This window comes from Passer montanus, unplaced genomic scaffold (assembly GCF_014805655.1).
Source record: "Passer montanus isolate IOZ18808 unplaced genomic scaffold, ASM1480565v1 scaffold123, whole genome shotgun sequence".
Classification (NCBI taxonomy): Eukaryota; Metazoa; Chordata; class Aves; order Passeriformes; family Passeridae; genus Passer; species Passer montanus.
In genome coordinates this window covers 1,114,359-1,134,938 of record NW_024359056.1, presented here as the reverse complement: position 1 = coordinate 1,134,938, position 20,580 = coordinate 1,114,359, and the positions used below count along the sequence as shown (strand labels likewise).

General features: G+C 56.6%; 2 protein-coding genes across 9 annotated transcripts in view; one reads left to right on the top strand and one right to left on the bottom strand.

Annotated features, from left to right (window-relative positions):
- Positions 1–13,913, bottom strand: part of PEBP4 (phosphatidylethanolamine binding protein 4) — an 85,196-nt gene extending 71,283 nt beyond the window's left edge. Inside the window, exons 1-4 of one of the 6 annotated variants that reach the window (XM_039698393.1) lie at positions 9,445–9,527; positions 4,152–4,221; positions 2,893–3,020; positions 1,445–1,577 (exon numbers count right to left, since the gene is read on the bottom strand). In XM_039698393.1, the coding sequence (XP_039554327.1) occupies positions 1,445–1,577; positions 2,893–3,020; positions 4,152–4,221; positions 9,445–9,488 (375 nt within the window). In that variant the 5' untranslated portion in view covers positions 9,489–9,527. The other 5 variants (XM_039698396.1, XM_039698395.1, XM_039698392.1 and 2 more) reach the window with 5 other exon arrangements.
- Positions 13,914–14,263: 350 nt separating this feature from the next.
- Positions 14,264–20,580, top strand: part of RHOBTB2 (Rho related BTB domain containing 2) — a 16,063-nt gene continuing 9,746 nt past the window's right edge. The window contains exons 1-2 of one of the 3 annotated variants that reach the window (XM_039698312.1): positions 14,264–14,326; positions 17,566–17,643. In XM_039698312.1, the coding sequence (XP_039554246.1) occupies positions 17,585–17,643 (59 nt within the window). In that variant the 5' untranslated portion in view covers positions 14,264–14,326; positions 17,566–17,584. Of the gene's footprint in view, positions 14,327–17,229; positions 17,354–17,565; positions 17,644–18,968; positions 19,197–20,580 lie in introns of those variants that run through there. The other 2 variants (XM_039698313.1, XM_039698311.1) reach the window with 2 other exon arrangements.

The following is a 20,580-nucleotide window of genomic DNA, read 5'->3' as shown; positions in this document are numbered from 1 at the left end:
CAGTGGTCAGAATGCACCAAAAATTAAGTGGTCAAAGTAGAGGGAACAAAATTGAAATGACAAAATGTAGCAAAAAATATAAATATTCAGTGGCCACAACATGGAAATAAAAGTTGTTAAACTTTCCTCTATGTGTGGCCACTTGATTCCTGTTTTTCCCACATTGTGGCCATTTAATTACTTTCTTTAAAATAGCCATGATGGAACACAAAATTAAATCATTAGGAGGCCGCAAATAGCAAAAAATTAAATTATTAAGTGGCCACGTGTAGCAGAAAAAATAATTTAATTTCTTTGCTACCTTCTGGCCACTTAAATGGTCACAGTACCTAAAAAATTTAATTGTTTTAAAAGTTAAAGTAGGGGAAATTGTAAATGGCTGCATTTATAGGGGAAATAATGGTTATAATGCAGCAAATATTCTAAATTGAAACGTGGTGATATGGTGAAAATAATTCATTAAATGAATGATAAAAATAATACTCATTAAATGAAATAGTTCATTAAATGAAATGTGGCTGGAATAGCTGTAAAATGGGTGTGATGTAGGAAAAAATATATTTAGTAAATGGTCAAAGGAAAAATATTAAAAATATAAAATTAAAAATATAAATGTAAAAATAAGAATAGAAAATTAATAAAATATAAAATAATGATATATAAAAATAATAACGTATTAAAATACCATAATATGAAATAATAATATGAAATAATAATATAAAATAATAGTATAAAATTATAGTATAAAATAATAATATAAAATAATAGTATAAAATAATAGTATAAAATAATAGTATAACATAATAGTATAACATAATAGTATAACATAATAGTATAACATAATAGTATAAAATAATAGTATAAAATAATAGTATAAAATAATGAAATATAAAATAATAAAATATAAAATAATAAAGTATAAAATAATTAAATATAAAATAATGAAATGTAATTAAATAATAACATATTAAAATACCATAATATGAAATAATAATATAAAATAATAATATAAAATAATAGTATAAAATTATAGTATAAAATAATAGTATAAAATAATAGTATAACATAATAGTATAACATAATATATAACATAATAGTATAAAATAATGACATATAAAATAATTAAATATAAAATAATAAAGTATAAAATAATGAAATATAAAATAATGAAATGTAATGAAATATAAAATAAACTATAAATAAAAATATAAAAATATAAAAGTGGTTTCAGTGCAGTAAAAAAACTCTGAATGTGAGAAACGTTGATTTAATGGCCACAGCGTACGGAAAAAAATAATAATAAATTACAAAAAAAAAAATCACAAAAAAGGCAACTCCATTTATCCACAGCTCAGCCTCCAACCAAACCCCGGAACCAATGAGGAAAAGTGGGAAGAAGCTCCCAGAGCCCCCCGAGCCCAGGAAAAGCCGAACGGGGCCTCACCTTCTTGGCCCAGGGGTAGCGCACGCGGGGCTTGCCCCACTCCTGGCTCAGCTTCTGCCGGTAGCCGTGGCACTTGGGGATGTAGGAGCAGCTCACGTCGCCCACCTCGGGGTAGATGACTTCCAGATCCCCCCTGGGAAAAGGGGACGGGGAGGAAAATGAGGCTGGAGGTGCCAGGGCAGGCTCGGGGCGGGGTTGGGAATTCCGGGCAGGAGCTGCGGGGTAACGGGAGCTTCTTAAAAATTGTTGTCATAAATTCCTTCCCTAAATCTGCCGAAGAACATTGGAATTGTTGTGCTCCTTGGGCGTTCTTCAGCAGATTTTGGGAGGGAATTCCTCCCTGGGAGGGGCTGGGATGGAATTCCCAGGGAGCTGTGGCTGCCCCTGGATCCCTGGCAGTGCCCAAGGCCAGGCTGGGACAGTGGGAGGTTCCCTGCCATGGCAGGGTGGGATGGGATGGGATGGGATGGGATGGGATGGGATGGGATGGGATGGGATGGGCTTTAAGGCCCCTTCTAGCCCAAACCATTCCAGGATTCTGGGATTTGATTTCCCCATCCCTCTGTGGATGCTGCAGGAGCAGCCCTGGACACCGGGAATTTGCTGGGCAGGAGGGCCTGGAGGGGCAGGGAATGGCTGCCAGTGCCCGAGGGCAGGGAGGGATGGGGTATGGGGATGGAATTGTGCCTGGGATGGAATTCCCAGAGGAGCTGGGGCTGCCCCATCCCTGGAAGTGCCCAAGGCCAGGCTGGAGCCCCCTGGGACAGTGGGAGGTGCTGGGCTTGGAGCTGGATGGGTTTTGGGGCCCCTTCCCACCCAAACCATTCCAGGATTCCATGGAAAAGCAGCCTCCTCCCTCTGAAGCTTTCCATGGAAAACTTCTGCCACCCCTGACGCTGCCAAAGGCACTTCCAAAGCCTCTGCACAGCAGCCTGGGCAGTAACTCCGGGTGCCCAAATGTCGCCCTGTTAAGTTTTTTTAAGCCTCCTGATGTTTATATTCTTGTAATGGAGTTTCTCACGCACTTTTATGTAAATAATTGTTGTTTTACATTGTACAATTGATACATTGTTGGTTTGTCCAGTGTCACTGGAGAGGTGGCACTTCCATCCTCCAACCCACTGCCACTTTTGAAACTCTATAAATATCGGAGTCAGGACATAAACTTCTTGTTTCCTTCTTTTCACCTCGGGGTTCCAGTGTCCACACCATTTCATTGCGACACCCAGGGACATCCCAGACCCAGGGAAAAGGAGGAGAAGAGCCACAACTCAGGACCAAGGGGGCACTGGAATGAAGTGTGGCGGGAGGTGACACAAAGGGAATGGCCAGGCCGGGCAGGGGACAGGGGCCAGGGACAGGCAGGGGACAGGCTGGGCAGGGGACAGGGGCCAGGGACAGGCAGGGGACAGGCAGGGCAGGGGACAGGGCCACGGGGCACAGCTCACCTGCAGAACTCGTGGTCCGAGTCGCTGAGGGTCTGGAAGATGCAGGTCCGGGAGGCCTCGCTGCCCCAGGCGCCCGGCAGGAGCAGGGCGAGCGCCACCAGCACGGCCCCCAGCAGCTTCATCCTGCCCTGGGGACAAGGGACAGCCAGGCTCAGCCCCACGGGAGGCAGCACCCCCAGCCCAAACCAGCCCCAGCCCATCCCAGGCCTTGTCTGTAGGATGAGGTTCTGTTTTGATTTAGAGATGGGGTAACTGAGAGCAACTTAAAAAACTTTTATTCTATTTTTAGTCTCATGTCAAGGGTGAGAAAACACAGATATAATTAAATTTCTATGTATATATTTTATATACAAATATATAATATATTATATATATGATAGAGTTGTTATATAGTTGTTATAATTCACACCATTGCAATCAGAATCCAACTACTGTTTAATTACAATACATTATAAACATTTTTAGGCCAATCAGCTTTTGCCACACCATACTGCAAATACTTTAATTATCTAGAATTACTCCTCGTGGGTTTTACTATAATGCACCTTTCATAGTTCTATTTCTCAAAAATATTTAGTTTTATTTGTGAGGCCATCCTTTGGAACTTGTTTCTAGGTATATTTTTCAGCAAAGTCTGCCCTATATTTTACTCTAAGTCAGTATTTCTTATCTCAAGGCTCGCATGCAGATGCAAACCCCTCCGTCATCTCCGAGTCAAAAGAACCGAATCCAACACGTGTCCATCACCTCCTCCCGCAGCTCCACAACTTCAATCCATTTATTCCAGACGGGAGCCGTTTCCTGCCCCCTCAGCAGGGAAACCCCGAGCCCCAGCAGAGCCCAGCCCCTTCTGAGCACTTTTCCTTTCCCCCAAGGCCGGAGCTTGGCTGCCCTGGCAATGTCCCCACGCGGTGACACCGCGCTCCCAGAGGGGTCACAGTCCCCATCTCCACCTGCTGCTCTCCCAAACGATGGGAACTGGGATCAGCGCTGGCTGTGGCCTGTCCAGCACCATCCCCAGGGACACACACCCAGCCGGGACAGCAGGACACGTCCCCAACCCAAGGCAGGGTCCTTGCAGGGGAACCTCGACCCAGCCACCCCTGCAGCGCTGCTCCCACACGGGGACAGCTCTGGCCACCCCTTTTCAAGGGGGGCGAGGGGACACGGGGCTGGGTCCCCACCCCCCTGCCAAGCCCAGCGCCAGCCCTCACCTCCTGGGGGACCCGGTAGCCACGGGCCACCCGAGCGCCACTTACCAGGGTCCTGGGGACGCCGAGCGGCTCCAGGCAGCGCCCGGAGGGTGGAGGTTGCCGTGGAGATGGTTTCCTTGGCAGGAAGGGACAGAGGGACCGGGAATGAAAGTCAAAGCCCAGGGAAAGGGGCCGGCAGCCGCTCGGGCTCTGCCGAACGGTTTTTAACCCCCGGGCAACCGCCCCAACCGCCCCAACGGGCCCCGGGCGCAGCCCGGCTGCTCGGGCTGCTCAGCGGCGCTGCGAGCCCGGCTCGGACCTGCCCGGCTCGGCCCTGCCCGGCTCGGCCCTGCCCGGCTCGGACCTGCCCGGCTCGGACCTGCCCGGCTCGGCCATCGCCCCAGGGGCGCTGGGGAAGAGGCACATGCGAATAAATGCGATAAAACAGCGGTGGGGAAGAGCGGGGATCGTTGCATAACGGAGCCGGGGCTGCGCGCTCGGGGAGCCCGAGCCAGCCCGGCGGCACAAAGAGGCGCCGGGCTCAGCTAATTAGGAACGTTAATGGGTCGGGAATGATGGGGAGCTTTTAGGGGCTTAGTGGCCCCGGTTCCCACGCTGGCGGGATGGGCGCAGCCCGTAATTAGCCGGCAATGGGCTCCCGTGAGTCAGGCTCTTCCCAGGAGCGCCGGGCGCGCTGAGTCAGGGGTTTGCATCCCCACGGTGCCACACGGATCGGGCAGGTTGGAAAGTCGGGGTCCCCAGCACTCGGGCAAAGGTGGTGATCAGCAGAAAATGCCCGGAAATGTGGCCGTGGAATGGTGAGGAAGGCAGGAATCTCCTTGGAGAAATGGGGATGTGGCTGGAAGTCGAGCACGAGGCGGGGCAGGGAGATGGACACCAGGAGAGGTGGAGGAGTGGACAAGGAGCTCCTGGTGGAACAGGGAATGGTTTGGGATGCAAGGACCTGAAATCCCATCCAGAGCCACCCCTGCCACGGCAGGGACACCTCCACTGTCCCAGGGTGCTCCAAAATGACCTTGGGCACTTCAGGGATCCCGGGGCAGCCCCAGCTCCTCTGGGAATTCCATCCAGCCTCATTCCTCCCCAATATCCCACCCAAATCTCCCTTTTCCCAGTGGGAGCCATTCCCCATGTCCTGTCCCTCCATCCTTGTCCCCAGTCCCTCTCAGCTCTCCTGGCTCCCTTCAGGCCCTGCCAGGGCTCTGAGCTCTCCCTGGATCTCTCCCTTCTCCAGGTGAACATTCCCAGCTCCCCCTGGGCCCAGAGGGGCTCCAGCCCTGGAGCAGCTCTGTGGGTCTGGCTCAGGATCCTCTCCAGTCCCTTTGAAGTGTTTTTTGATTTTTTTTTTTTTTTAGTTCCCCAAACAACACCAAGAACCCCAAATGGGATGAACTCAGAACAGTGATTTTTTTTTTTTCCCCCCAAGCCCAGAGGCTGAGAAAAGCCCTTTACAGAGCCAAAATCAGCCCCTTCCATCTGGAGACCTCTCACAGATCATCCCAAAAGGGTTTGCTGATGGAAAAGGTGCAGGGGGATCTCCCAGGGATGCTCAGGAAGCAAAACTCATGGGAGGAAAAATTTTACATTTGTAAAAATGTAAAATTTTACAATTTTTCATCTTCCCATGTAAGATGAACCATTACTGATCATCCCAAAAGGGTTTGCTGATGGAAAAGGTGCAGGGGGATCTCCCAGGGATGCTCAGGAAGCAAAACTCATGGGAGGAAAAATTTTACATTTGTAAAAATGTAAAATTTTACAATTTTTCATCTTCCCATGTAAGATGAACCATGACTTCCTCCCTAAAAAAAAAAAAAAATTAAAAAATGTTTTGGGTTTTTTATCAAGGATTTTATTTTGTCCACTCAGGCGACAGAGTTTAAAGGGCAGCAGGAAACTTGTCCAGCTTCTACCAGGACAAAAAATCCACGGGAAATGCTGCCAGGGCCGGACACCCTCTGCTGTGTGATGCTCCTGAGGGACAGGAAACCACTGGAAATTTAATTTTTAACCCCTGTGGTCTCCAAACCCAGGCCAGGGCGACTCCAGAGCTGCTGGCTTTGCTGTCCCTGCCACATTCCTGGAAAACCCACCCCAGGGATGGGCGATTTCCACCTGCACCCTCCTCTTCCTCCTCCTGCCCTGCCTGGAGCTGTCCCAGCTGGGAGGAGCAGGAAACCCGGCAGAGGCTGCAGGCAGCAGCTTCCCCTCTGGAGAGGGATCCTGCCGTGGGAAAAGGCAGCTTTGGTGCCAAACCAGCTCCTGGTTTGAGCTTTTCTGGTTCTGAGCTGCTTCAGTGTGTGGGGCTGGGTTCACATCAGGGGATGGGGAGCTCTGTGCACAGAGCAGGAGACAAAACAATTCCTGCTCCAGCTGGGGACAAATTACCCAAATCTCAGCCCAGGAGCACAAACCCCGTGGGCTGGAGAGAGAAAAACAAGGATGGGACTGCAGGGGCTGCAGCTGGGGTTGGACAATGGACTGCAGTGTGCACATGGAGCAGAGCTGAGCCCACCGAGACCCCGCGACCTCATCCATGTTGGGACCATTTTGGGTCACTTTGGGACCATTTTGGGTCACTTTGGGACCATTTTGGTTCATCTTGGGTTCCTTTGGGACCTTTTTGGTTCATTTTGGGACCATTTTGGTTCATTTTGGGACCATTTTGTTTCACCTTGGGTTCACTTTGGGACCATTTTGGTTCATTTTGTGTCCATTTTGGTTCACCTTGGGTTCATTTTGGGACCATTTTGGTTCATTTTGGGACCATTCTGGTTAATTTTGAGTTAATTTTGGGACTATTTTGGTTCATTTTGGGACCATTTTGGTTCATTTTGTGTCCATTTTGGTTCACCTTGGGCTCATTTTGGGACCATTTTTGGTGCAGCCCTGGCTGGGCTCTGGTGCTGCCCAGGGTGGCTCCATGCAGAAGATCCTTTCCATAAATCCCTGCTTTACTCTCCTGCCCAGCTCTGTTCCAGGTCAGCCTTCCCAGGGATCAGCCCGAGCCCAGCTCCTTCCCGGCCACCCCAGGGTGTTCCCAGTTCCCTGTCCTGACTAAACCCCGTGGGACTGCAGGAATCTGGTTTTTCCAGCTGGGAAGCCTCTGGCACCGTGCTGGGTGTGATGTTCAGAGCCCAGGGAAGTCCAGGAATTCCCCCCTCATTCCAGAGTGGGATGAGAAACAAAGAGATGCTGCCGGGGCTTCAAAATTTTCACTTTTTTTTGAGTAAAACCACCATTGAAAACCTGTTTAAAACCCCTCAGCTCTCCCAGCTTTCATGAGGGATATTTCACAATATTCTGGAAATAAATTAAATAAAATAAGTATAAAAATAAAATAAATATATAATATATTATAATAAAAATAAATAAATAAATATTTCAAAGCAATCAGTGTAAGATTAATTTAATTACTCAAATGAGGGAATCGACGGAATAAAATTACTCCAGTCCCAACATCAATTCGTTTGGGAGCAGATACTTAAATAGAGGTACAAAAATAAATATATTTTGATTTGTATCCCCAGCAAACAGCTCCAGAAGCTGCTCAAAGCCTCTCAGAGCTGACAAAACCGAGAGGTAGCTGAGGAAATCATTTTCCTGTTAATATCAGAGATTAAAAAGCTCTTAATAAAAGGCAACCACGCGAAGGCAGGGAAGGGAGGGAGAGGTCTGGGGCTTGTTTTAGCAGCAACAAAGCAGCTGTGAAAGCCAAATCGGCCGAGCTGGGAGCCAAATTCCACCCGGGCTGAGCTGTGGGGCCACAAATGGGGCCTTGAGGGGGAGAGGAAGGGGCAGAGGAGGCAAAACCCCCAGCACATCCCAGCTGGGCGCTCCCCCCTCGCTGCCAAGGTCCACAATATTCTCCAGGGGAGCTTTAAGATCCAGCTGAGGCAAAAATAGAAAATTTTCGAGGCTGCCCATGACCATCAGCTGAGAGTGAGGAGCTCTCAGAGCTTCCCCCACACGTGCAAAGCCTCCAGCTCTTTGTTTATTTAATGCGGACCGTCACTTCCTGAGCAGAGTTTCATCTAAAAAGTTCATTAAAATCTTGGTTTTACTTCCCAGAAAAGCATTTTTTTGAACTTCCCCCCCGGAGCTGCCTTCCTGTTGATGTGAAATCCAGATAAACCAGTGCCCACCTCAGCGTCTCTGCTCTCCCTGCTCCATAAAAAAAAGGCCATTTTGCCATTTTCTTGGAATTTTCAGCTTGCTCCCACCCCATTTCATTGTGTCCTCAGGCGTGAATGGCCTGCAGGGACAGGGAGGTGACACAGTGCCCGGGTGTCCCCAGCCCTGTGGGGTTTTTTTGCTCCCAGTTTCAGGCTGGGCAAGATTTTGAAGTCACCACTGAAGCCATTAAAAACTCAAATCCTTCCTCAGCAGCGAGCCAAAGCTCTGGAAAACAAGGATTTATCCTGTTTTTCACCAGCAGAAGTATTTCTGAGCAATAAAAATGCTCCTTGGGCTACCAACAAGACCCACAAGCACCAGCCCAGCTCTTCCTTCAATAATCCAGCATTTTCTTCTCATTCTGGAAGAAATCTGAATATTTCCAGGTGGCACCTCCATGGCCCTGAGCAAATCACCTGAGCAACTGCAAAAAATCAATACCTACAGGCTGAAAAATGGCTAAAAAACCATATTTACACTGCTGATACCAAGCAGCAAGCCAAGCAGTTGGCAGAGCCTTGGTGGCCGGGGGAATTCCCTCCCTTTTGGCCTTGCAGGAAACCCATTTTCCAGCCCTTTTCGTTCGGCAGCAATCAGAAAAGGAAACAAAACCCACATCCTCTCTCCTGGCTCAGCAGCTCCAGCTGTGCCCCTGTGCCTCTGATCTCCCTTCTCCACGGGTTTCCCTCCTTGCTGGCCCCGCTCCAGCCCCAAGGTCGCCTCCACCTTGTCCTGGCCAAGCCCCTGGGCAAGAGCTTCGTGAATCAAAAACCCCACTTGGCCCAGGCCACGCCATAAATTTGCAAATCTGAAGCGATTTGCGGGGCTGGCTCCGCTCCTTGGGGGATTTTTAAGTGGATTTCAAGGATGTGGCAGATTTATGGGGCTGGGGAGTTCCCCTGGGTCTGTCCAGAGCCACGCTGGGGGCAGGGGTTAAAGACCCCGCAGCACAAAGGGCTGAGCCACAAGTTAAAGGGAATTTGGGGGTTTTGCAGCATTAATAAGAGGCTGGGGTAGAATCTGGAGTGAGGGGGTTGAATTTATCTCCCCAAACCCCTCCTGGGAGCCGCAGGCTGGGACAGCAGCGCTTTAGGCGCCGAGTGCAGATCCCTGGTGCAGCCTGGGATTAAGAGGGAAGGATTTCTGCCTTTTCCCTTTATACCTGCCAAAGCTCCAGCGCTGACCTCCCAGCCCCCCCCGGCCCATTTTCCTGGCCGGCAGCTGTGCCTGGTCGAGCTGGATTAAACCTTGTCACCAGGAAGGTCACGAGTGGCCGCAGGGGACAGCCCGAACAGGGGGTGGGACGCGCAGCAGCCTCTGAGCAGGAGCCTCGGGGGGATCGGGGAAGGGACCCGCGATGCTGCTGGCCTCTGGGGCTGGCACAGCGCGGCAGGAGGAGCTGCCAGGGCGGCACAAGGCGCTGCTGCACCCCCAAACCCTCCCGGGCAGCGCCCCCACTGCTCTGACTCAGCCGGGGATTCCGGCAGCCGGCAGGAAAAGAGGAATATCCGATGTTTTCCGGGGAAAAGCACGCGGCTGAGCGAGCCCCCCGAGCCTGGCAGCAGCCCCCAGAGCCGCCCCGTTCCCACCCCAAACCTCAGGTCCAGCAGGAGCAGGATTATCCCAATCCCATCTCACCCAATCCCGTCCTTTGCGGCACCCCGGGGATCACAGGATTTGGGGATGCGGCCCCCACCCCATCACCCCCGCACCCCAACCCCAGCCCGGGGGGCGGCTGCCCCACCCCTGAACCCCTCTGGCACGGTCGGGGGGAGCAGCCCGGGGGAGGTGACCTTGGGGACGGGCGGGAGGGATGTGCAGCACACCTGGCACGGCCCCCCCGCCACGGCAGGCACCTTGTGACTGCTCCTGCCGGAGCTGCGGCGCTTGCTGGGGAAGGGCTTCTATTTTGGGCAGAATGTTTTCACTTGGCCTATATTAAGCACATTCATTTCGCAGTCACAAGGCAGCGCAGAGCGGTGCGGGAGCCGCTTCTGCTCCGGCAGCAGCTCCGCAGCCTGGCAGCTCCGCGATCCCAGCGGGGCTGGCACGGCACGGCACGGCACGGCACAGCCCAGCCCGCTCCTCTCCGGGCGCTGCCCCATCCAGTCCCGCTCCCATCCCTCCGTTCCCCCTCTGTAACTTCCCGGCTCCAATTCCTGCATTGAGCACTCCCCACTCCCGGAGCCGGGAAAAGCCACCGGGAATTGCTGCAACACCGACACGCGACTGCAGCTCGGAGGGAAAGCGTTGAGAAACCCTTAGGTGTGACCTCTGCCAACCCCGCCGCGCTCCCCAGGGATCTCATGGAGGCATTTCCAGCTTTTCCCTCTTTCCCTCCCACTCTCCTGGGCACCGCGGCCTTGGAAAGGAGATGAATCTCTGCCCCGTGCCTCGTGGACGCTCTAATTGTGATTACAGCCCTTCAGCGATGACAGCAAAAAATAAACAAACACCTCTTCCAGGTGCCACGGCCCGGCTGGATGAGGCTCGTGGGAAAGCCCTGGGGCAGCGGGATAATGAGGAGCCGGGATGAGGAAGGAGCATCCTCTGCTCTGACTCAGCTCGGGCTCAGCCTGCTCCCACGGCTGGGATGGACTGGAGGGTGGCAGTGCCCACCCTGCTGCTCTCCTGTGCCAGCTGGGACCCGCCTGGAACAGGAGGGTGGCAGTGCCCACCCTGCTGCTCTCCTGTGCCAGCTGGGACCCGCCTGGAACAGGAGGGTGGCAGTGCCCACCCTGCTGCTCCCCTGGGCCAGCCCGGACCCGCCTGGAATCCCGGCTGGCTGGGCAGGGGTGGGCTACAAGCACCGGCGTTCCACATTCTGCCTCCCTGAGGCTCTTCCCTGCATCCCCGGGTTGTTTTCTCCCTCTTCCCGAGGCTCTCCGCAGCCTGGCACGAAGGGCAGCACAGGGTGGACGCTTCCCTAAATCCTGCAGGGAAAACCTGGAGCCGGAACAGTTAAATTGGTTCGAATCCCCGCTGTTGATGCACTTATACCAGATTAACCTTTGCATCCATAGGCTCCCAAATCACAGTGAACTGGCTTAACCCTTCCCTAAATGGGTTTAACTGGTTTGCAGCAGGGGCTGGGAGAGCTTTAACGAGCTCACAGCCGAGTCCCAGAGGTGGTGCTTTCCTGGGCAGCCCTGAGCCCCCTCATGATCCCCCAAAACCAGTTTGGGGGCTGGAAGGAGGTGAGGGCATTTCCCATATTCGGGGGGAACCCTTCAGCGTGACCATCTTTTCCAGAACTCTTCCAGCTTCTCCCCTGTCCAGGTGTTTTGCAGCCCCTTGGCCCCCTGGCTCTGAAGGGGACCCCAAAACCTCCCCTATTTACAGTTCCTCACACCAGCAGGGTCACAGAGACGCTGCCTCTACACCCCAAAAAACCCCAAACTGCAAAGCGACAGAAAACAGCCTGGGGTCCCCAGCACAGCCAGCCAGGCCCCCCTTTTCCACCCACCCTTTTCTCACCTATCAGCATCCCCAGGGCAGGGCTGAGCCTGTGCCCAGCCGGCTCTGGCAGAGCCCCAGGGCTGAGCCCGGAGCCAGCCAGGGCTGAGATCCCCCAGGGTGACCATTTGGGAGCAGTTTGGGCGAGATTAGGACAATTTGCAGATAGTTCCGAGACGCGGCTGCACACCCGCCCTTGCTCGGGGCAGGGAACGTTTCCCTCGCTCCGTGACCCTGCAAAACCCTTTCAGGGCCTCCCACCAAACCAGGCGGAAAATCCCCCCGAGTTCCCTCCCTAAGCCGGGCCGGAGCGAAGGGCTGTGCCTGCAGTGAGCGCCCCGGGGCTGCGAGAGCCCCGCTGGGCGCCCCGCAGCACCTCGGGGTGGAGGCGAGGCCGGCGCGGCCCCGTGTGTGCCGAGCTGCACGTTCCTGCTCTTATCAAATCCAGCGGGATCAGCTCCAGCGGCTCCCGCTGCCAGCGCTCTCCGGCGGGGGGAACAGCCCGAGAGGAGCGCGTCCTCCTGCCCCATTATCCCGGGTCCGAGGGGCTGCTCCTGCCCCATTACCCCGGGTCCCAGGGGCTCCTCCTGCCCCATTATCCCGCATCCAAGGGGCTCCTCCTGCCCCATTATCCCGGGTCCCAGAGGCTCCTCCTGCCCCATTATCCCGTATTCCAGGAGCTCCTCCTGCCCCATTATCCCGGGTTCCAGGGGCTCCTCCTGCCCCATTATCCCGGGTCCCAGGGGCTGCTCCTGCCCCATTATCCCGGGTCCGAGGGGCTCCTCCTGCCCCATTATCCCGGCTTCCAGAGGCTGCTCCTGCCCCATTATCCCGTGTTCCAGGGGCTCCTCCTGCCCCATTATCCCGGGTCCCAGGGGCTCCTCCTGCCCCATTATCCCGCATCCAAGGGGCTCCTCCTGCCCCATTATCCCGCATCCAAGGGGCTCCTCCTGCCCCATTATCCCGGGTCCCAGAGGCTCCTCCTGCCCCATTATCCCGTATTCCAGGAGCTCCTCCTGCCCCATTATCCCGGGTTCCAGGGGCTCCTCCTGCCCCATTATCCCGGGTCTGAGGGGCTGCTCCTGCCCCATTATCCCGGGTCCCAGATGCTCCTCCTGCCCCACTATCCCGGGTTCCAGGGGCTCCTCCTGCCCCATTATCCCGGGTTCCAGAGGCTCCTCCTGCCCCATTATCCCGGGTCCCAGGGGCTGCTCCTGCCCCATTATCCCGGGTTCCAGGAGCTCCTCCTGCCCCATTATCCCGGGTCCCAGAGGCTCCTCCTGCCCCATTATCCCGGGTCCCAGAGGCTCCTCCTGCCCCATTATCCCGGGTCCCAGGGGCTCCTCCTGCCCCATTATCCCGGGTTCCAGGTGCTCCTCCTGCCCCATTATCCCGGGTGCCCCATTATCCCGGGTCCCAGGGGCTCCTCCTGCCCCATTATCCCGGGTCTGAGGGGCTGCTCCTGCCCCATTATCCCGGGTCCCAGATGCTCCTCCTGCCCCACTATCCCGGGTTCCAGGGGCTCCTCCTGCCCCATTATCCCGGGTTCCAGAGGCTCCTCCTGCCCCATTATCCCGGGTCCCAGGGGCTGCTCCTGCCCCATTATCCCGGGTTCCAGGAGCTCCTCCTGCCCCATTATCCCGGGTCCCAGAGGCTCCTCCTGCCCCATTATCCCGGGTCCCAGGGGCTCCTCCTGCCCCATTATCCCATCGCCTCCCTCCTTTCCCACAGAGTCACCGCTCGGTCGCCCTGAGTCACGCTCGTGCCTCCTTTCCGTGGCCCGTGGCCATTTCCCCGGTGCCTCGGTTCCCATTGATTCCCATTGACTCACCCATTCAGAGCTCACCCTCTCTTTTCCAGTTCCCATCCCGGGCATTTCTGGTCACCCGGACTCACCTGGGACCTGCCTTCCTTCCCTGCATCGAGAGCAGGACCCCCAGGCTGGGACGCTCCTAAAATCTCCTTCCAACCTGTCCAGAAGTGCTTTTCCCAGGCCTCAAGGCTGCAGGGAATTTCCTTTTCCAGGAGCAAATGATTCTCCCCATTTCCCGCCCTGGCTGGCATCTGCTGCTGTGGGTTTTTCTTTTTGTTTGTTTGTTTGTTTGTTTCCCACAGATCATGGGAAAATTAAAAGCTTTGCAGAATTTAGATGCAATCAGTGCCTCGAACATATTCCTTCACACTTCCCATCCATCCCTTCCTCCATCGTGGAACCATCCCATGGCTCATTTTCTCCAGCTGTAACAGAGGGAACATTTAGGAACGAGTCTGAAAGATTGGGAACTGCGGGGAAATGGGATTATTTGGGGAGCAGGGAGACGCGGGCCCGGTGCGTGCCGGCGCACCCAGAGCCGGCCTGAAGGGCTCCGAGTGGAAAATTCCTGCCCGTTGAGCCGGGATTGTGGTCCAACAGGTTTTTAGTCCCAGCCCCTTGAGTTGTGTCAGTGCAAAAACTCATCCCTAGGGCATTTGTTTGGGTCACATGGGCGCGCGTATAAAAATGGGTGCTGCCTGTCCAGGCCAGCTCGCACCTGGAGAGGGAAGGCAGCGGCTGGAGCGGAGGGAAGAGCCGGGACAGAGCAGCCCAGGTAACCCCACAAACCACCCCCGTTTCCATGGAGGGGTGAGGGTTTCTCCACCGGGAATTTGTGGGGGAATGCAAAGGCTCTGAGAGCTGAGAAATGCGGGAATTGTGCTGGATGCTGCCCCAGGAACGGCTCCGAGCGCCCCCGAGGCTTTTCCCTGTGCCCAGGGGCGATGCAGCCCTCGGGAGCGGGTGGCACTCGCAGCTCCTCCTTCCCTCACCACCCCTTGGAGCTGTCCAGAATTGGGGTGCGGGACCTGCGGGGTGCCTTGGTGGCCCTCAGGGCGGAGAAGAGGCTGCTCCGGCAGAGCCACGTGTGAGCAGACACCGAGATGTGCGGGCAAAGAGTTTTCCAGCTGGGAATTCGGCCCCGCTCTCCCACGGGAAGGGCAGACAAAGCCGAGGATGAAACCGGCGGCTCTCCCGGGGGGCTGCTCGCTGCTTCGGTCACGGCTGTCTGTGGCTCTGGGCAGGTCAGCAGCATGGCCATGAAGGCACTCAGGGCTGTCTGTGGCTCCGGGCAGGTCAGCAGCACGGCTGTAAAGGCACTCAGGGCTGTCTGTGGCTCCGGGCAGGTCAGCAGCATGGCTGTAAAGGCACTCAGAGTTGTTGGTGGCTCCGGGCAGGTCAGCAGCATGGCTGTAAAGGCACTCAGGGCTGTCTGTGGCTCCGGGCAGGTCAGCAGCATGGCTGTAAAGGCACTCAGGGCTGTCTGTGGCTCTGGGCAGGTCAGCAGCATGGCTGTAAAGGCACTCAGGGCTGTTGGTGGCTCCGGGCAGGTCAGCAGCATGGCTGTAAAGGCACTCAGGGCTGTTGGTGGCTCCGGGCAGGTCAGCAGCATGACTGTGAAGGCACTCAGGGCTGTCTGTGGCCCTGGGCAGGTCAGCAGCATGGCTGTAAAGGCACTCAGGGCTGTCTGTGGCTCCGGGCAGGTCAGCAGCACGGCCCCGCAGCCACCAAAGGCTGGGTCACCTCCCCACCCTGCGGGGCAGCGGCAGGGGCAGAGGCAGCGCCCTTCCCTCGCCCTCGGGGTAGGAAGGGCCTTTGGGGAGCCGGGAGCTGTTTCACAACCCAGTCCTTGGATGGGGAAAGAGGGAGATCCTCGTGCCCCGGGGCTCCTGCTGCTCCCGGTGCTCCCGGTCTTCTCCTGCTGTTCCCTCCCTCCCTCTCTCTTCTCACTGGGATCTCCAGAAGTTTTCTCCCCACTCAGCTTCTCCTTCTCTGCTCTCCATCCCTACTTGGAGACAGTTGCTTGGAGACAGACTCCTGGTTCTTTGATGTTTTCATCCCTTTTTATTTTTTAATGGAGGAATAGTGGGAGATGGCATCACGCTGGTTGGGAGGAGAGTCCAGGGAAGATCTGACACCACAGGGAAAGGTCTAAACCAAACAAAGCCAGCATTTCCCCCTCATCAGGAAATATCCAACGCCCACCAAGCCCCCCACGCTCAGAAACAAGTCCTAGGAGGGTCCCATTTTCTCCCTTCTCACCCCAGCCCCCACCCAGGTGCGGCATGAGAATGAATTCCTTGGCTGGGGTGGCTCGGAGGGTTATTTTCCTTTTCTGACGAAGAGCCCAGGCTGGCTGGCAACATTATCTGCCTATTTTCTGCACTGCTCTCCGTAGCAAGAGAAACCAAGAGAAAAAGGGAAACAGAGAAGCCACAGGATGCACCGTTATGAGAGGAACTTTCCCCAAAATAGAAGCTTTTCACAGTTTTTTCACGAGGCGTCAGCAGCTCTTAATGCTGTATGAAACTGTGAATCCTGCCTGGAGCAGCCGGCGGGAGCCTGCCAGTGCTCCGGGCTGCAGCTGCAGCCTTCCCCGGGCTGTGGGGCCGGCTGTGCCCCCCAAAACCCGCCTGGGCTGTCGGCAGGCAGCAGCTGGAAGCGCAGCCTGGGCTGTGGTTCCATCCCAGCGGCTCTTTCTGCCCCCCTCGGGGTGGTAAATACAGCACATCCCAGCTGGAGGGTGCAGAAATCCTGCACGGGTGGATGGAGACCTTGAGTTTGGCCCTGACCTGGTTTTTTAGCTGCAAAGGATCCGTCTGGAGAGCCCCAAATGCTGATGAGCTCAGCGCTGGGGCGAAGGGAGCTGGGCTTGTGTAAGGAGCCGCGTTTTGCAGGAGCACACGGCTCCTTCTGGGTTTAAATATTTATGAGCTCAGTGACGACTCCCTGGAGCTCTGCAGCCCCGGGGATGGCAGGGTGAGCTGTCAGCGGCCGGTGTCAGGTGGCTGATTCCAGGCCTGGGACATGGGATCCAGCTGGGGCAGAGAATTCCTGCATGCAGGGAATTTCCAGAGCCCCCCAAACCCCTGGCTCTCAGACAGCCCCTACTGCTTTGGCAGGGCAGGGGATGAAAGGTGCAAAAATGTTCTTTTTTGCTTGTTTTACACCTTCCCTTCTGGTATCAGCTGTTTCCCCGGCTCTGCTCCCCACCAGCGTGGTGGCACATCCCAATGTGTCCTTTTGTCCCCACTGCTCCCCCATCAAGGCTGGGTTCTGCCATTTTTGCAAAGTTCTGGTTGAAGATTTCTCCCGGCTCCAGTTGGATACTGAGCCTGTAAATGCCATTTTTTTGGAGCTGCCTCCTCCCTCCCTGGCTGCTGATGGGGGCCCATGGAGGGTTTGGAGCAGCTGTCCTGAGCAAGGAGACCCCCTGCAGCCTCCTCCAGGAAGCAAACCCGCAGCATTTGGGATTTTAGGGAAGCAAAACGGAGAGGTGACCCTTGCTGCTCCTGCTGGTGAATCCATGGACGGATCCAGCACCGTGGTGGGTGCCTGGAACCCACCCCCTGCCAGGAGGCAGCGCTCTGCTGGCTGTGCCAGGAGCAAACCCCAGGCTGGACTCTGCTCCTGACGTGTGCAGGATGCAGTGACGGGGAAGGAGGGACGGCCCCTTGCCCTGCCTCGCTCCGGAGCCTTGGCCAAAGCCACCATGCCAGGGCACTCGGTGGCCCGCTGGCCACCCCAGGAGCCCGGCACTGCCCGGGGAGCTCAGAGCCACGGGGAAGGCTCCTAGCCCAGGGTGAGGTGCCTGGAGAGGGGGTGGGAGCTGGGAGAGCCTCGCTGGGGCTGAGGTTGTCACTGTGGAACCTTCGGAGCAGGGGACAGGTCTGTGCGTGTCCCACGTTTCTGTCTCCAGGGTGGGGAGGTGACACCGAGCGGGGAGGGGGTGGCTTTAGGACGTGAGTCTGTGTCTGGGGGGGTCTTACAGGTCCCTGTGCCCTCTCCTTGCAGAGCCTGCCAAGAGAAAGCGATGGAAAGGCCAGGGAAGGGCAGCCCCGGCGGGAAGATGACAGCCATGGCTCACAGCCTGTAAGTATCTCCTGCTGCCTCCTCCCGCCCCTGCTCCTGGCACTTGTCCTCCGGTCACTTTCTCCGGGGACTTTGCCCTTTGCTCCCATCCCACCCACGCCACAGCAACGCCTCCGTTCCCTGGACGAGGTGGAAAACAGCAAAGGCAAAGGCAGGGTCCTGGCGCTGGGGGCTTTGGGAATGTGTGGTCCGGGGTTTTTGGGGTGTCCCCCTGTCCTAAATCTGCATTGCCCAGTGAGGGATGCACTGCCTTGGTCTGGGCCACCTTTCAGCCCCTTGCAAGGTGAATGATGCTGGATTGGGGGCAGGGTGGGGGCAGAGCCAGGAAAGCTGTAGCAGTTGCAGGGCATCCAAGGAGCACAAGGAAAATGGATTTGGGTTTGGATTGCTGCATCCTGACCCCAGTGAGGCTGGGCAGGGTCCTGGCAGCACCTGGGAGGGGTGGAAATGCCCTTTATTTAGAGTCATAAATTTTACTGGGGCTGGAGCAATGCCCGCTCATATCTTGGATATCCTGAGGGCTTCTTCATTCCTGGCTGGGGAGTGGGAGATGGAGAGAGGATGCTGTGGGGTGAACAGGGGGTTGGTGTGAGCCCCAGAGCTCAGCCTTGGCTGTGGAGTCAGGATCATGGAGCTGGACAGATGGAATTCCCTGGGGACAGGTTCAAGAGGCTTAAATTGGAGAGATGGGATGGGGAAGCAAAAGGCCTCTTGATCACAGCCCTGCCAGTGCTGAGGGAGGGGGATGGCCCTGGGCAGCTGTGCTGTGCCATGCTGTGCCATGCTGTGCCATGCTGTGCTGCTCCATGCCATGCCAAGCCGTGCCACAGCGTGGGCTCACTGGGGAACAGTCAGCTGAGACCTGTGTTCCTCCTCCTCCCTCGGAGGAGAGGGGCTGTGGGCAGCACCCCCTGCTCCACAGCCGCTCCCGACCCCTCTCCCCCGGCCCGTGCCCACCTCGGTGCCTCCATCCGCGGGCTCTCCTCCCGGGAAACCTTTCCTCCCGGGAAGGAGGCCCGGGCGAGCTCCGCGGCCGGAGCGTTCCGCCTGCGGGTGACAATCGTGCTTTTGTTTTGCCTGGCTGCGAGAGGGGCAGGCGGGAATTTGGCTGCCCGGAAAGCTGCCGGGAACCCTTTCTGCCACAATTAAGCACCTGCTACAAGAGAGCAAATAAGCCAAATCATGCGGCTGGCAAACAAGCTGTACGTGTTCCTTCCCCGTGACCCACTCCAAGCGGCAGAAAGCTCCAGGCTCTGCGGCTCGGCTGCTCGCAGCTCCCGGGGCAGCGACTCCTCAGCTCCCGGGGCAGCGATTCCGCAGCTCCCGGGCGGCGATTCCGCAGCTCCCGGGCGGCGGTTCCGCAGCTCCCGGGGCAGCGATTCCGCAGCTCCCGGGCAGCGATTCCGCAGCTCCGCCGCCGCCTCCCGCTCCCGGCGCGGGCAGAGAGGAGCTGCCTCTCGCCGGCTCAGAAGCCAAAAGAGCTTTCCCCTCCCCAAATTAGCGGCTCCATCTCCTTCTGCTATGGAGAGACAGATCCCCGTGCTGCGAGTCCGGTGAGGCGGGGCCGGCGGCCGGGCAGGGGGGGCTGCTTTGCATCCGTGTCAGCCTGGCACGGGCCTGACCCGAGCGGGACGGGCTCGGGCCGCGCAGGGGGCCGAGCCTGGCGGGGATGGGCAGGCTGAGCGGCTCGGGAAGGGATGGCGAGGATCACATGATGCGGATGTGCGGGGTCAGAGCAGCCGGCCGTGCCCGCCGCCTTCCCGGCAGCCGCGCTGCAAAGATGACTCGGGGCTTTTTGTGTGTCCTGAGGGTTCAGATTTCGGGGAGATGCCCTGGGGGTGAGGACAGGGCTGCAAGAAGCCCTGTAGGGAAGGGTAGAGAGGCAGGACTGCGGCGTGTGGCCTGTGCTTGGAGGGCACGGAGGGATGGAGCAGCTTCGCCCCCGACCACCCCCGCGAGAAGCCCTGCGAGGGTTTGGGGGTGCTCCGGGGGGGCTCTGGGGCTTGTGAGGGGTCTTCTCCACCAGCAGCACCACCCATGGCCCAGCTGGGAGCTGGCACTTCCCGAAATTTGGGGGGAGAGAAGGGTCTCAGAGAGATGCAGGGGAGGGTGCACCCCTTCCCCAGATCAGGATCGGGGGGGTCAATCAGATGCAGAGGAAGGATGGAGGTGAGGTTTAGGGGGGATGAGGGTGTCATCCTCCCCTATGGATGCCACAGAGGGTGGGAGGAGCAGGGGCGGGGTGGGGGTCTCATGCAGAGGGGGCATAGGGATCCACGGAGTGCAGGACTGGGGGCCGGGATGGGAGGGGTTTAGGGCCAGGATGGGGGTCCCAAGGCAGAATCGGGGCCACAACAGAGCCCCCACAGAGGGAGGTTTAGGGGCAGGATGGGGTGGCATGGAAGGCAGCATTGGGGGGCACAGAGGAGTCCCCTGCAAGGGAGAGTTGGGGACACGATGGGTTCGTGTTGTGACACGGTGGGACACGGGGGGGTCCGCAGGCAGAATCGAGGGAGCCCCTGCAAGGAGGGTGAGAGGACATTATGGGGTCTCAAGGCGGATTTAGGGGGACATGACAAAGCAGGGGCAGGATTTAGGAGCAGGATGGAGATCCCACGGCAGGACTGGGGGCCACCACGGAGCCTCCTGCAAGGGACAAGCTGAGGGTCCCCGTGCGCGGCAGGACGGGCCCGTACCCCCCCCCGGGAGCCCCCCCCGTGTGTCCCCGAGCCAATGCGCGGCAGCGGGGGGGGCTCGGGGCGGGGCTGGGCCGGGGCCGCTTGTTTTTTGTGAATGAAAGGCGGGGCGGCCGCGACTGCAGCGCGCAGGGCAGCGCGCACCGCTCGGCGCAGCGCGCAGGGCCGCGGTCCGCGCAGGGCTCCGCGCAGCGCAGCGGGCCGCGGATGCGGAGATCGGGGCGGCCGAGGAGCCTTGGAG